The 17,183-nt window shown below is 42.8% G+C and overlaps 1 protein-coding gene across 9 annotated transcripts in view; it reads left to right on the top strand.

The window, feature by feature from the left end:
- Positions 1-286: 286 nt before the first annotated feature.
- The window catches only part of pbx3b (pre-B-cell leukemia homeobox 3b), a 60,993-nt gene continuing 44,096 nt past the window's right edge, over positions 287-17,183 (top strand). For 3 of the 9 annotated variants that reach the window (XM_039804219.1, XM_039804227.1, XM_039804221.1), the window contains exons 1-2: positions 287-1,769; positions 2,435-2,514. In XM_039804219.1, the coding sequence (XP_039660153.1) occupies positions 1,522-1,769; positions 2,435-2,514 (328 nt within the window). In that variant the 5' untranslated portion in view covers positions 287-1,521. The remainder of the gene's footprint in view (positions 1,770-2,434; positions 2,515-17,183) is intronic. The other 6 variants (XM_039804220.1, XM_039804223.1, XM_039804228.1 and 3 more) reach the window with 3 other exon arrangements.

A 17,183-nucleotide genomic window follows, 5' to 3' on the forward strand; every position in this document is an offset into this window, starting at 1 on the left:
TCCAGCTCAACAACTTGTGTCTGCTGCCATAGCAACTGCGGAGGAGCACAGAGCAGCGCCGCCTGCTTGTGCAATGGATGTCACTCGTGGCAACGACCAATCAGAAGTTCCCATCCTTTTGCGCGAGCAGTGTGAAGATGGAGAGATGGAGTGGGTGGGGCTCTCAGCATCATGCATCTGCCAGTAATAGGACACACGGCTCGTCAGTCTTCGTCATTCTCGCCTGCGATTGGTCGAGGCGCTTTACTTTCCAATAATATAAACATGTCTACTGCTCGCCTGGCTTGAACCAAGGCTTACAGGGGACTATGCAGTTCTACATCAAACTGTATAAAAACTCTCATTATGCATTTGCCTGTGTTGTTGCAGGCCTAAATCTTTATTATTGGTATAGAATATGCACATAGCTGCACGTGCACGCGTGAGGAAACGAGGATACCCAGCTGCCGCTGCTGCAAGAAAGAGAGAGGGGACTCTGCCGTGCTTTCATCAATATAATCACCATCCTAAGTACTAGCTCTTAACATTTTGTTTTTCGGTGTTCAGGCGAGAAGTGACAAGAATATAGACCCCTCCTCTGCAGGGCGGAGCGTGCATTTTCATTTCGTATTTTGTATATTTTTTTTTTCCTTTTTTTTTCTACCCCTGTTCCTTGCTCTGACACGTCTGCACTGAGTGAGTGGCATTGGCACACTGTCAATCGCTCACTACCGCTGCCATCAAACAACATAAAACACACACAGGCAGAGGCTGGAGCTCATAAATTTCAGCAGGGGCAAGATATTTTTTGCGCATCGCCTTTATATACAGCGCTGTGTCCTAATTAATTTCTTCTCGTGGTTGATTTTTTTTTTTTTTTTTTTAAACAGAAATCTCCCAACTTTTTTTTGTACATTTCATATTTTTTTTATAGTCACATTTGGACACCTTACGCCGCAGATTGTGTATTAATTTTTTCTTTCTTTTTACAAAAAAAGAATACTGTCAGTTGTCGCGGGAACCATTTCTGCACATTTATAGTTGGCAACACCTGCAAGCTTTTTTTTTTATTTGTTTACACGCTTCTACATTGGATATTTTTTGTTGCCGTTGCTTCACTCGGACGATTTGGACATTTTGGAGAAGGAATGCGCCGGGAATCCCATGAAGAGCGCTAATAAATGAGAGATCACCAAGGAGCGTTTCTGTCTACACCAGCCGTCAAATCCCAGAGAAAAGACAGATTGGCATGAGGATCAGTGCGGGATACGATGGACCGTCAATTTTGACAAAGAAGTGTTAAGAAGAAGAAGCAAGATTTATGCATTTTTCTACAAACACAGTCACGCGTTTTGGCACTTTGGACCGCGCGTAAAAAAGCGAGAGGACAGCGAGAACTTGGGACATAAGATTTACGCTAAAACATTTTCACATCACTGCTATAGGCTTCTTCTTTTTTTAAACGTGTGTGCTCTGTGTCGCTGAAGAATCACAGCCGTGCATCCCTCTTGTCTGCGGCACATGCTATAACCGATTTCGTATATGAGTTTTTCAATTTGTGTGGCTCAGTGCACAGACTCTTTAGCGGCTACTATGGACGATCAAGCCCGGATCATGCAGTCGATCGGCGGTGTCAGTCTGGCTGGCCACTCGGTACAAGGAGGCATGGCACTGCCGCCTCCACATGGACACGATGGGACAGACGGAGACGGAAGAAAACAAGACATTGGTGACATTCTCCATCAAATAATGACCATAACTGATCAAAGTCTGGACGAGGCGCAAGCAAAGTTGGTTGATTTATATGTTTTATTAACTCCCCCCCACCCACCCCCACCCCCCCAAAAAAAAACAAACAAGAAAAAGAAAAGAACGCTGAACGCATCCTTATTAAGATGTGGCCCGCTTAACTTAACTCCCCCATGCATAACAATAGACTGGAGTGGCTTTAATGATAATCGTACACTGAGGTGTAGGCTATTTACTGCCTCGCAATGATTTAACACATGAAGGAAAGTTGTCACTGAGGGAACAACAGCGTTTTATTTAAACTGCCTGTGTGCCAAGGTGAACCTGAGATGAGCTGTTCAAAAAGTTTGTGTGCACACATGTCCTATAGTCATATATCTGCAGAAATGAAAAATAAAAAATGAAAAAATTGAAATTAATGTCAGCAGGCTCATTATATAAATTACCTGTCATGGACATTACATATACAATGGAGCATTATATTCTAGAGAATAGTCTTACTCATTCAAGAGCTACTTTTATTTTGCTTTTGACTTTATAGTAGCAAATGATAACTTTTAAAGAAACTTGTGTGTGGGTTGGAACATTGCAAGGCATGTCATAGTGGCAATTAAATTGAACATCCTAAATAATCCATTTACTTGCTAATATCTAACATGTGATTCATCAGTGAATTTATTTCAGTATTTTATCTTGTCTTATACTGAAACAGGAAACATGGACTGAACTGTCACAGAATGAAACCAGCACTCTTCAGCGTTCTCTGTGAAATCAAAGAAAAGACAGGTAAGATCTTTGTGTCCAAAAAAATGTTTGAATATGAACTCAGAGAAGAAATAACATTGCAGCCTCAATACAATAGCACCCAGAAATTATTACCTCCTGGTGATGCGATGGCAGCCTGCATCCAGGTTACAGGGGACCTCTGCCCAAATTAATCAATCACTTTATTGTTATTTTATTTTTTTAAATATGTCATTGTGTCACACATAAACATCATGTTGTCATAGTAGAGGTAGATATATTTTTTTCTTTTCACTGTTTCTGAAGGAGTATCTTTTTAGCACTGGCTGCTTGGATTTGAACAGAAAGTGCGCTCCAGCTTTCACCCTCACTACCCTAGCACCGAGCAGGATGGGGAAATCCCGTAGCATATGCTCTACATAGCTGAGATCGCAATGCATTCATGCTTTATAACCTGACAACAATTGCCACGGTTCCAACAAACAAAGGCAACCACACTCTCAATCAATAATTGCATTGCAATTGCACGCAGGCTCCTGTCCTACACATGTGTGCAGTTCAACCTTGTTAAATGCAAATTATAGAATCGGCTTGAGAGAAAAGTATTGAAAATATAATACATTTTGGAAAAAACAATGTGGCAGTTGCTTTTGATAAGCGTGAAATCTGCACATTTCTACGTGGACACTTAATATGAGAGGCAGCTGAAATTATAGCACGTTAAAATGGATTATAACTTTTCTCAAAGCTCAAACTTTGCTATAGTATTTCTTTTTGTTTTTTTTAATTCACCTTTTGTACAGACAGATTGCTGTTTCTACACTATCCCCAATGTGTATGGGACATGTGATAAATCTGCATCCCTTTAAATTCTTAAAGGAAGACACAGAGATAAGAGAGATAAGAGTTTTTTTTTTTTTTTGCCCGCGTTTATTATGTCTTATGTTTATGCTAGTGTCCTGTGTGCTGTTGAACATATGCTTCAAATATTCAAAATTATTTGCATCACTTTCTATTTTCCAAGTACAATGTGTGTTTCTCAGTCAAAGAAAATTTCAGTATACAAAGAAAACAACGCTGTTGGGTTTGGTGTAATTTAGCAAACCTAAAACCTTGTCAGATTTGTGACCTTTGTGCTGTTTATGAGGAAATTGGCTTGGGAGTGATCATAAAAGTTTATGAACTTCCTTAACACAGGTGGCGTCCACAGGGGCAGGCAGAGGGTCCACACAGCTGTGTGTGTGTGTGTGTGTGTGTGTGTGTGAGTGCGCCTGTTGAGTTTAGACAATGAAAGAGACAGAGCGAGAAAAGCCAGAGGCTGCAGATCGCACATCACAGCAGCTTTTATTTTGTATGCCACCATTGATTTGATGTGAAAGTGTTTGCCAGTGCAGAAGCATGGCTGCATCTGTAGAACGAAGGAAAAATAATGGAGAAGTGTGTTTTTTTTTTATTCTTTGTTTTTTTTTAAACTTAAGTCAAACTAAAAAATCCTGCTCCAATTACTCTGCAAGTTAACTACATGTTTTATCAGTTTGTTTGTCGAAACTCGTATGACGGCTCCGGTTTGGATGTTTCTGCTGTGAACTAAGCTCTGCGAGTTTAAATAAGCCACTCAAAGTAGCATGAAAATGACAAAAATGTTAAATAAATAAATGTACGTGTATGCGTGTTAGCGAGTGTGTGTGCCCGGCAATGAGTGTGTGTGAGAAAGAGATGAGACAGAGGAGGAGAGGGAGAACAAGCGTGTGTGTGTGTGTGTGTGTGTGTGTGCATGGTTAACCTGTGGTTTAGAGTCACAGCCTCCCCCTCTTAGCCATTGACAGAGCTCAGCTGGTCTGGTGGCCTTGCTGACCGGCCTGTTTCCCCAGCACACAGTGAGCCTTTCACTGGCTCCTGTAGCATCGTTCACAGGGGCTTCCTTGGCCCTTTCATCTCCGTTCACATGGCACAGGGGCCGCTGATGCCTTTTAGCCATGGGATCCACCGTTGTCTGGACGTGACATTTAATAATACATTTCAAAGCGGCCCAAGAATCATCAGGGTAATTACTGCGCGCATGTATCACGTTATCCAGACGCGTTGTCTCAGTGTGCAGATGAATGGCGAGTTCAGGGTTCAGCTTCAAAGCTTTTTAGTGTTTATGTTTAAACTATTATTGTTGTGCCATCAGTGATCAGACAAAATTAAAGCGGTGAGAACGGTCTTGATTTTCTTTTTTTTTCTTCTTTTTTTTAAGGGTGTTTGGAAGTTTCGGGCACTCTTCTAACTTGTTATTGTGGAGCTGCAACATACTTCTGCATTGCTAATGCCCTAGAAGTATTAATTCACTTTGATATGCTAATTAGAGAGCATTAGGCAAGAAATGAGATTAAGTGGCAGCATGAAGTCATTTGCCTGTCACTAAATTGAGTGTTTTTAGCAGGAGGGTTCCCCCCCAAATTCTTTTGGTTTTGCATTTAGATAAAGCTAAATGTGAGATTCAGTTAGCAAGTGGAGCTCTTTGTCCTTCAGTGTGTGATTGTTTTTTTTCATTTTGGAACATGCATAAAATACGGCTATTCAAATGTTTTATTCCGTTTCGTGTTTGCGACTTCGTTCCAAGGGTACATTCATGTACCTCCCGCAGGCTGCAGTGACAAGACAATGAATGCGTTGAGTGGAAATTTGCCTGCGATTTCAGATGAGTTTTGCAGTTATATTCCTCTGCGCTGGGGTTTGTTTCTATCCTGCTGGCTACTCCCTTGTCTTGCTCTCATGTTCGGAAGAGAGGCTCCCAGCAACAGCAGCAGCAGCAGCAGCAAGAATAACAAAGGTGAAAGATTACCTCCATATGGTATTTCTGACCAGGAAAAAGAGAGGTGCTGTTGCAGGACTCCTCTTTGATGTGAGGTTTAATCAATAGAAAGAGATTACAGAAAACTATTACAGGCTAAATCACGGAGTGCCACAGAGAGGCTTAGCCCTCTCCACAGCTCTCTCAGCTGCACGGCGCTTCTTTTGGCTGCGTATTGACTTGTTGTTTTCCTGACCTTTGACACATCAGGTTCAGAAACACAGGGGCTGTAGAGGTAGTGGAAAGAGAGAGAGAGAGAGAGAGAGAGAGAGAGAGACAGACAGAGAGAGAGAGAGAGTGTGTGGCAGATTCAGGCTGAGAAATGCTCCGATCCAGTGTTTAAAGCAGTGGATTAGGAAGGGACTACACTCACAGTCCGAGCCAACGTCGGCGTTTTGGTCGCACACGTTTGATTTGGCTTCTGAGAAGCGCTAAGCGTGCTTTCGTGTGTGTTTGTCGGTTCGTCCACATTGCATGTTATATGCTCTGCTCTGAAAGACTGCGTTAATTAAATACAGTTCAGGATGAGGCTGTAATTAACCACATGCAAGGCCAACTAAAAGCATTACCTGGAGTAAATAGGGTTAGGACTTGACTAAATCCCTGACAAAGTTAACGACCCCTCTCAGTCCAATTGGGTTATTATCAATACCAATTTTTAAAATTACTATTATTATTATTATTATTATTATGAATGAATTATTATAGCAGCTACAGCTGAAAAAAAATATCCCTCTTACAAGCCAGGGAGCATAAAAATAGATTCGATTTGAGTGTATTTTTCTACCTTGTGGGTTTCCTCGGTGCTGAAAAAGCTCCAGTAAATGCATGACAGGGAACAGAAAGCTATTCAGCAAGAGAGACAATTGACTTTGGCTGCTTTTTGTCTCAGAGAGCCCCAGTGATGCGGCTGCAGTGACTAGATAGTGTTGTGCCGAATGGCTCGCACACAGCTGGGTTCCTGACTGGCTCAATGGCAGGGCCACTAGTGCTTCCTCCTCTAAAGCACGAGGGGGACCGGGGGAAGATGTGGCTATTATCTAAGTAGCTCCCAAATACCCTTCATTTCCCCATCAGCAAAGATGAAAAGAAGGAAAGCCAGACAAAGAGCAAAAGTGGGAGGAGAAAAAAAAGAAAAGAAAACAAGAGTATCCACATCAGTTTCATTTGGAAGGGTGAATGCGTGTGTGCTGTGGAGATAGATGCCTCTGCACCGGTGCTGCCTGGTGTCTGCACGCACGGCTCCTCATATCTGTTTTTTTTTGTACAATGATTCAGTGCTGTCCCTCCATCTGCACACACGAGCACCCATCTTGCAAACGTCTCCCTCGCTCTCCCTCTATCGCTCCGAGCGTTTTCTGCGGGCTCCTGTGCGATCAACAGCCCATAATTGTTTTTTTGCACATACGTTATGCAAATGAGTCTTTATGGCAACTGGCATAACAATTAGCATCCTCCAACAATATTTTAGTAGGTTAATTGCGAAATTTTCTGAATTGTACATCTGAGTTGTTAATTAGGCATGACAGAGGTGGTGAAATAGTTATCTTCAGGCGGTGGCAGCCAGCAGAGGCTGCTTGGGATGCAAAAAGGAAGGATTGATTGAAATGAGTTTACAGCAGTAGGAACGGGGCTGTTGGAGACTCTTTTTTTTTTTTTGCTTTGCGAGGCATCTGTCTGTCGCTGAATGTGGAAATATAAACCTGAAGCAGACAGGGAGAAGCTAGTTCAAACTCTGACCCCCCCGTAGGAATAGATTAAACGTGAACGATGCAACTTGTTGTCTTGTCGGCACCAGTTAGTGAGTTCATTTTTTCTCATCTATCACCGCGGCTGCATTCAAAACATTGAAAGACCTTTGACCTGCCACACAAAGTTAAAACAAATGTTATTTTTTAAGAAGTTTGCAAATTGGAATTTTTGATTGCTCTACATAAAGTTAATGCCCACAACACATATTTTTATTATTTTAATATTTTCACTTTTTGTCTTCATATGTCTGTATATATATATATATATATATATATATATATATATATATATAGTGCTTCCTTAGTCATTTTTGGCTCCAGAAAGAAAAATAAAAAGCCATCAACCTGTAAAGAAACACACTTTCAATTCACTTTCTTTTGATTATGAGAAACAATTGATGCATTTAGTTAATGGTGCAAGTAATCCAGCTTTAAGCTTCAACCTGTATTTATTCACAGCTAAAAAAAAGAAAAAGAAAAAAAAGAAACTGCTCACAGATTGTTTTCTTTCTCAACATGAACTTTTCCCTGAGTCTCCAGTGTCATGATGTTCATTACTGTGTCACCCGATGGCCGACTCTATGTGATGCCATGGAGCCGGTTATTAGTGTAAAAAGGGTTAGAGTGAAAGACTGGTGCAAAGCAAGTCCTCTCTCAGTAATGACTCTGCTATTTATAGGTCCCTATTTCATTAGCTCTAGTGTTTCAGGGAAGAGTTTTCCTCATGGGACAGTAGACACTGTGATGTTCATTTACTCTGTACACATTACATGTGGACAACTAAATGACCTATCATCTGTGAGTGCAAGAACGCTGAAAACAATCCTGCTTTTGTCAAGATGTTGGCTATTGGGCGAGTAACCTTTCCTGTATTTAATCTTTTTGTCAGGTATACTGTTGCTTAGTTTATTTGTAGCCAGTTAAAGGCTTGTATTTTAGACCGTTTTGGTGTGTGTGTGAGTGTGTGTGTGTGTGTGTGCGTGTGTGTGTGTGTGTGTGTGTGTGTGTGTGTGTGTAACTGTTACTCCTACAGGTGATGGATTTCTGTAGATGAAGTGATGAAGGAATTAGAGGCAGAAGTCTGTAAATGTACACATTGTAAACCTCGTTTGTAACATTTTGACACTGCAGCCGTGTGCAGTCTGTTACTTGACAAAAACCAGAATGATACATTGTTGTCACCTTTTGTTTCTTTACACAAGATTGTTTTCCAAAAGGCAGAAAAAAGGCATCTTTCCTTCCCCGTTTGCGAGCTTAAAAATGAAGCCCCTCTTCCCATTGTTCCATATGCCATTGTTCCACATGTTTCATACATTACAATGATATATTGAAGGCAGAAATGGGAAAAAGACTGCAATGCAATGAAATTTTAATCAGCGTCTTCTGCTGCTTTAATAAGGCAAATAATTCTTATTGGCTGCTGTGTTAAGACTTCTAATATTTAATTCATAACAAACCTTGCATTATTCTGCTTTAGCCCTAAGACAAGCTCCACTCTGCTGCCTGCCAAAAGGCAACTAGGGGGAAAAGAAGGATATGAAGGGAACTGTACACTGAGCATTTTTCTCATAAGTTGTGGCAAAACGCTATCACACTGCATTTGTGAATTTAAATGTCTTTTGAATCATTTTAAATCATGTCACCGGAGCTAATGACAGGAAAGCTGGGCTGCTGCGCCAGTTCAAAACACCTGAAAATTCCTCCCTTTTGTGACTTTGTCATTATTTTCTTAAGTCCTTCAAGTTCAATCTTTTTTGTGTGTCTGAAGTAATGGAAAGATGGCGAGGGGCCAGCAGCTAGGTGCTGGCTCATGTTACAGTGAAACGGCGGGGCCTGTTTTCGTCTCTCGGTGAAATGGCTTAATTGGTGTCAGAGCCCCAGGGATAAAGGCCTCTTGCTCTGAAACACAGCCACACAGGCCCTGTCTTCCCTCAAACCAGGAGGAACGGCCGGCGTCTGCTGGTGAATGAGGACTAAGCCGTGGCATAACAATACCAAATGATGTTTGGGATGACAGAAATTAATATGCGCTTGCTCCCAGAAAGCTATGATTAATGACGGCGAGCAGGGGAATGCTGTCCCTCCTTTTTGCTCCTCTTTGATGGAAAAGAAAAAAAAGAGAAAAAGGTTTCTCCTCTCTTCAGAATGTGGAGGTCATCCAGAGTACATTACTGCTATTCTTCTCTTGCTTTTTTTTTTTTTTGTCTCAAGCAGGAGACAGGAAAGGGCCGAGCGCTTGTAATGAATTTTGGAAGGATTCGCACAACAGTGGGAGCCGGTGTATTGTCCCATGGCACGTGGCTTACAGAGACACATACCTGTATGTCATTCCCACACTGCTCACACTTTCAACTGTAATAATGAAGAGCCTGGATATCACACTGATAATTACAGATACATTTTTCAGAACTCACGCAGGATCATTTGAAGGGATAATTTGTACCCAAAAGAAGCAGTTCTAATTTGAATACCGTAGTTGATATCTGACGGTTGTCTTCTTTTCATATGGAATCTTATGCACACACATTGATTCGGAGCCAAAACGTGTGAACAAAATGGTGGTGTGCTGTTGCCGTGATAATGATCTGTATCTGTTGTGTCCTAGGAGGAGACACATGAATATTTAATTGTGTCTGCTAGTGACATCCCCGGACCCTTGTGTTCATTTCTTACTTTCTCCTAATGTGTTTCCACCCTCCCAGGTACTTCCTCTCGGAGTAATGGGGAATTAAAGCGTGCATTAAAATGATATAAATTGCAATGCGAGGGATTTTTTCGAAAGGACATTTGTCTGCGCACAATGCGGTTGAAAATTCAAATGGCAAGTTTTGACAACGGACGTTCTGCTGACACGGCGTATTGGCCTCACGTTGGCTCCTCAAATGAGCATTTCCTCTGTGAGAGTGATTGATATGTATTAAACATGCACTTTTTTTTTTTTTTTACATCTGGAAGATGATGTGGGTGCAAGGATATGAGTTTTAAAGCGGGAATGAGTTCCCCTCATATTGATCTATTTGTGTTGCCGGAGTGGCAGGTGCTATACGGCGACTGTGTCAGCTTTGATTGTTTGTGTCAGTGATCCGAGCCGACACTGAGCTCTCTTACTGTTCGTCACTGCACTTGCTTCCTTTCTTGATGAATGGCAGCACGCTGCACGGAACCCGAGAAAGAAAAAAACAAAAAATAAAATAAAATGCATGTCTACGCTGTCTCACCGAAACCTGTGAATCAGCACTGGTCTTCAGAGATTATGTATCACTCGTGCCACGCTTCGATTTGTCCCTGCAAAATCCTGGGACATACCTGCATTCCTTGCAGGAAATGTCCCGGAGGTTTTTGGTCTTTTAATGCAATTATGTAAAAAGCTTTCCACATGATTGTAAACATCAGTTGTTGAGAGACAGGAGGTGTGGTTTCTCTCCTTCTCTAAATATTCAAGATTAGTTCTTAACCTGTGTGTGTGTGTGTGTGTGTGTGTGTGTGTGTGTGTGTGTGCACGTGTGTGTGCGTGTGATGGCAGGCCTGCTAGGCTGTGGCGTGAAGGTGATGCGTGCGTGATGCTCGGAGCCTCTGTATGTATGCAGAGCACGGCGGGCCTCTCGCGGGGTGCTGAAGGAGAGCATGGAGTGGCAGAGTTAATTTATTTAATGACTGAGCGTCTTATATCTCCCCAGCCCTGATTAGAATCCATGCTTGATGAGGGAAGCGATAGAGGGGTGTGCACTGCCCCTGGGCCCTAGCACGTACGTTCACAGTTTTCTTTCTCCAGTGCCTTTTCTTTCCCCTACCCACCCCCCAATTCACTGGGTTTAGCAAAAAAAAAAAAAGATTAAAAAGCACCACCAAGTAGGATTTTTCCACAATTTCCACTTCTGTCTGTTGCAATTTTTTATGATTATGTCTGTACGTGTGATCATTTTGTTGCACATGGACAGGAAATGCAGCTCTGAGGCTGATTAGATGTTTGTGTGTGTGTGTGTGTGTGTGTGTGTGTGTGTGTGTGTGGCGTGCTCCGTGATAAAGACAAAGTGCTGTGGAGCTCTATGAACGTGGGAAAGCCAAACAGAGTGTGTCACTTTGGCAGCGCGGGCTGTCAGCATTGGGGAGCTGCAGTTGTAAAAACCATGACCTTCCTCTTTGCCAGCATGTCTCTTGCAGAGCCAAAGCGCTGCCCCTGTAGATCTGGGCTGGCTGTGGGAGGGAATACAAACACAGAGAAAGGACAGACAGTGGAAAAAAGCAGTAAGAGCCATAATTGTGAAGAAGTGGTGGGGGGTGTTGGTGGTGGTGGTGGGGGGGGGATTTGGTTGAAGTAATGAAATACTTCTTGGAGCTATCATGACTGAGAAGGTGAGGGAGGGAAAGCGAGAGGAATGGACGAAGAGGGGAAAAAAAGATACTCCTCGGCTTCTAACATTTCCATGAGCCATCATCAGTAATGCCGCAGCAGCCTCGCAACCCAGAAATTATTTCTTCAGGCGTCGCTGTCAAGTGTTATTCAAATAACACCGGCCTCACATTTGAATAACAGCCGACATTTTGAATTAATTAATCAGACAAGATAGTCTGGGACTTTTCTCATTAGTCTACAGGTCAGGCTGAGGGAAGATATATGCGCTGGTGATGATATACTTGTCTTTAATAGTGATTTATGGAGATTTTGGATTGTACTCGATTTGTCAAAGGGCCTGCTAGCAGACAAATAGGACGGTGCATATTTCATTACCTAATCTCTGATACGTTCCGTGATGCTAAAAGATACAACCCTGTTGTTTAGATGCACAGGAAGCTCTTTTAACGCTCACTCTTCTTGAGTGAAGAGGGCGCACGCACACATACACACACACAGACAATTTTGCACGCACGTACACGTGCACACACAACACAACAACCACACACACACCACACACACACACACACACACACACACACACACACACACACACACATTTAATCTCCTCTCAGACCTCTCCCATTTTACTTTTCCCATGCAATTAAGCGAGGGATGTAAATTATAACTGTGTCGTACTTTAATTATCATGGTGTAAAAATAGAGTTCCTGTCTTTGAGAGGATTTCATTAACTTACTCAATATTCCGTGTCAGCTCAGAGAATCACAAGACAGCAGCGAGGTTTAACATGCTTGGAATCCAGTGTGTTGTTTATTTTGACGTTAAGTAGAAAAGTAGAACAAAATAAGTAGGGGTACATATAAATGTATACTATATTTTGTCATAGCCTTTTACATACTTTTTACTTACCAGTTTACTGGCCAGTGTGCCATTTTATTTTAGGTGCATATAGGGTAGTGTGTGTGTGTGTGTGTGTGTGTGTGGTCATGGAGGTGTAAATGAAAATGTATATTTTTAAGTGTGCTAACAATGTAGTGTCACCTGCTGTGTATTGGGTGTTAAATAATAATGAACACATTCAGTTTACTATTTTTATTTCTGTTACATACACAGATTTTAATTATCCAAAGTAGACATGCAGCACATGCACTATGAATCCTTGATTTTGTGCTAGTCCAAGTGTGTGTGTGTGTGTGTGTGTGTGTGTGTGTGTGTGCGCGTGTGTCAGGAAGCTACGAGCTGTTGCCATTCTGGCGAGCAGCCCACACAAAATGCACCAACACCAGTGTGACAAAACATTCAAATAAATTGCTGTCAGGCTGCCGAAACACCCAAGTGCAGCGATTTTTATCTGACGTGTGGAAGACCCAGACATGCTGTCCTGACAAGTAACGCCGCAGCACCTGTGAGAGACAGGCGATAAAAATCAGAATATCCCTGATCCTCGGCATAACAATACCTATCATTACTTGATATTATTACTCTTCTTTAAGAGAGAGCTCAAGATGGAAAGATAGAGCGCGCACGTGTTGGCTTTTCTTAGAGTCTGGGTAATAAATGATCTTAGGCCGTCGTTTGCATAGGTGCACTTAAAGTGTACACTGAAATTGAATTATGTAGTCCGACGGCATATCAACAAGTACTGAACTGGCTTTTATATTCATGTAGAATTGTTTATTACTCAAACTGCCATGTACCACCCCCCTACACCCCTGCAGGCTCATTGTAAACAAAGTCCAAGGTTAGGACATTTATTTATTCTAGTCCAGCATCATTGTTCACAGGTGTATTATTTAGAGAACACAATCAAAATGATGTGTACAATAACTGGAGGATGTTTTTTTTTTTTAAATGACAAAACTTTTCATTCATAATTACTTCCTGTTTAAAAAGAACCTCTGCAAAACACGTAATAAGAAATTCTACTTTGTAGTTCTCTGCAGTTTAAATAGATTGTAGTCCAAATTCAATACGACTGATGACGCTGATTGACTTTGTTTCACTTTTTAGAGCAGCATGGAGGCGCAAATAAATACTCGGGGAGCCTGTGTTTCACTTATTTTCATTGAGTCTACAAAATTGACTGAGTAATTCTTAAATGTAATTGAGAAGCATAACAAAAAAAAAAGAAGCTTTTTCAGAAACTCCGAGACAAAGGACTCACTGTGGAATGCGCCATCCATTCTCTACTGTATTGTTATTTTCTCCCTTATAGGTTACTAATGAGGAATCGGCCCTCATTATGATTTTAAGGATGAGAGAGGAAAGCTTTTAATTAATGATATGTAAATGGTTCTGAATTGATTATGTTAGAATATCAAGAGAGATGGGTAGAAGCTGTGGTGTAATATATTTTAATTAAGAATTAATTAAAAATGATGGCAATTTTATAGAGGCTCACAGAAAATAGAAGAATTTTTTCTCTGTCACAAGTAAATCAGCCCTTGATTAAATAAACAGACACGCGCTGTATTCATTGAAGAGTTATATTTATACCTTGCCAGGAAGAATTATCCCGATATTATTAAGAGAAAAGATCAGTGCGGTGTGTCAGTGGTCGACCACAAGCTGGGTTCTCTTGGGTTAATGGTGATTTATCTCATTCCTAATTCATGAGGTCCTCCTGGTCTGTGTTAGGTGGATCAATAACGCTGGGCTTCCTTTTTGAATTCAGTGTCTACAATTGGATTTGCGACGTGGAACCCAATTATAAGTAAGACACAAATGCGTGTTTTTATCACTTGTGGCAAGTGAATGTGCACCCCCCCACCACCACCACCATCCCCCCCCCAAAAAAGATATCAATCTGTTTATGAGGTAAAAAGATTTGTGTGAAAAAGATGAGTTGTGACTCGACGTGGACCCTAGTTAACCTTTTTAATTGCTATCTGCTTTCTTTCATTCACTCTTCAGGGCAGAGGAAAACAGAAGACGTTAGCTGCATTAACGGCGCGCGCCACTATTAAAGGGAGAGAGGTCTTTGTTTTTCTGCTAACGGTGACATGCGCGCTCTGTGCTAAACTCCGCGATCAATGGCAGAGAGGCTGCTATCACAGTACTCGGAGCAGGCGTTGCTCAGGGGGGAGGGAAGGGGGGGGGGGGTGTTGGGGGTGGTGGGGTGTCCCTGGTGGTTCATTTTGATTGGAGCGCAGAGTTTTGTGTTGAAAGGCGAGGGAGAGACAGGCTGTTGGAAGCAAATCCCCCTGGATCAGTTAGAGCTTTGCAACAAAAACACCTTGATATTCCTGGGAACATTTGCTTAGGAAGAAGAAAAAAAAATGAATTTAAATAAACGGGCAACGAGAGATCTAAAGCATTTCTGAAGGTTGGTGTGTTCAGAGAAAGCTTGTGTATCTCAGGCTTAGAATGAATTTAGAAACCACGTTTCAAATCGCAGTAAAAAAAAAAAAGAAAATCGATGTAACTGTATTTTGTCGATATGCTGTTCCACATTCCTAAAGAGCTTTTTTAAATGTATGAAAAATATATGTTAGAAAATGGTGTGGTTGTACCACAGTGTGACGAGCAGACTGAGGCAATGTGTGAATCTGTGGCAGCGGAGAGCCTTTATGAGCTAGCCAATCTGTTATGGGCGGCAGGGAGGATGTGCTGCTTGAGATGGAGGGTGTGTTGAATGGATTATTAGTACGAGTTCCCCCCAATAGCAGGTCACATGTAAAGGCTTAAAGGCATCATAAATAGTCACACGTGCACACACACACACACACACACACATCAAATGTCTGCGAGCGCACACATCCACATACACCGTGCAGAGGGACGTTCAGAAAAAAACATGCAGGGGCCACAGACGTGTGCATGCATGCATATTTACAGTGCATGCACGCCAAGGCTGGCAGAGCATCTTCTTTTCTTTTTTTTTACACCTGCAACTAGTTGCAATACATCACTGTCAGGATCGCTTTCTCCACCTATCCGCATTTGTGCGTTAGTTATCCGCGGAGGCCTTCGTCAAAAAGTTGAGCAGTTTTGACATCAGCTCCCCGGTGGGAACTGAAAAGGTGAAGTTGTGCTGGGAGGTGCCACGGCGGGTGTCATCGCCGGCTGTACTCCCTGTAACCCAACAGCATCCCAATGACAACTGAAGAGAGGAAGGACGGTTTAACATACAAATATTATGCAACAATTAATTCTGTAAATTGACACGCGAGGAGAAATTCCGAATGGCAAATATCTCGTTTTGTTGCAAGCGTTCATCATGAGTCACACAGATGAGGGCACTGTGCACAGGCTGTATTTATGAAATGAAGGCAGGGGAATGACATAATAAAAAGCTAGGTTGAGGTTTATTTTGTTTAGGGCCTCTTGTAGCGAGTGTATGCGCTTGTGTAATTGACAGTAGCTGTTGGGGAGGAAGTGAGGGCACGGCGCCTCCTGTGTGAGCTCACTGTGGAGACGAGGAGAGTCTGCCAGTGGCACTGCTAGTGGCGAGCACCAACAGCTCCGGCCACGGCAGAGAGGAGGTGGGGAGTAAAGGGGAGGAGAGGGGGGGAGGGTCAGCGTCTGAACTGGCTGATGGGAGCCAGAACATGAAACAATGCCGGGGGAACGTCTGGTGGGTTCGCTGCACAGAATTACAAGCGAGGGAGCAGGCCTGCTGAGGCAATTACAGCTTAATGGGGTCATTTGGAAGGCAATTGCCAGGGGTTAATGTAGTATGGAGAGATGAGGTGAGATTGAAGTGAATTTTTTGGCTAGAAAATGTGTTCAAATGAAAAGGGAGCAGGCAGACAAGTTGTGCACTGATGGGGTGGGAGGTTGATTGTGGGAACTGGTATACAGGCTTTTCGCTGCCACACAGATAGACGCGAGGCCTGGACGCTCACTCGTATGTACGACAGTGCAGGCTAATGCACATGAGCTTGTCCGCACAGGTGCTCTCTACTTCTTCAACCACGCTCATTTCTCTGGCCTCTCCCTGCTGCCTAAACCACGAGCAAGAGCTCCACTGTTCCACGTGTACTCCTGATTGCTGTCCGTTTTACTCACCGACATGCCTAGCGGAAGGTATTCTTTTGTCCTGAATAACCTGTGATACCATTTCCTGTATCGGGGGAAACACCAACCAGCAGGACACAAAATAGAATCCAGAGCGGTTTCTAAGTGATGCGGAGAAAGATGTGTCAGAGCGACGACAAGAGGCACCTTAGAGAACAAGGATAAAAAGGATCATTATGCGCTGTTACGTTAGCCAGTTCATTACCTTAATTGCCCACCATAATCCGGTGTTGGAAGGTTTTGGGAAGGAGTCTTTGCCAGGACCTCCTAGCCCAGGTCTCATCTCCCTGATCCCCTGATCTGTAGCAAGCAGGCCGATCGGGCTAAACTTTGATCAAAGCCAAACTTATTTAAGGTCAGCCATGTGAAATCCCCTGGGAGCCGCTGTGTTCGCCGAAGCGGACTGCAGTGTAGGAAGTAGTACAGCACTGTGCCTTGCTGCTACTGCTGCCTGTGACCGTGCTGGATCACTGGACAGCAATAGCATTATCGTCAGCCCTTTCAAAGTCTTCAGCATTTTTATTTCTCCGCGATTACGCTCAACAGTGAAACTTAAACCTCATCCATGGGTGGGGATTCCTTGGGAGTTTGCGCTCTCTCTTACCCTTCTCTGTCTGTCTCCCTCACCCTCTCTTGCTTTCTGTCATCTCTGTGAAGTCTACGCCCCCCCAACCCGTCTCCCTCCCCTTCCCCTCTACACAGGGTTTTGGCCAAGAGCCGGCCACTTCACTGTGGCAGATTTTCCCAGGC

This window comes from Perca fluviatilis, chromosome 6 (assembly GCF_010015445.1).
Source record: "Perca fluviatilis chromosome 6, GENO_Pfluv_1.0, whole genome shotgun sequence".
Lineage (NCBI taxonomy): Eukaryota > Metazoa > Chordata > Actinopteri > Perciformes > Percidae > Perca > Perca fluviatilis.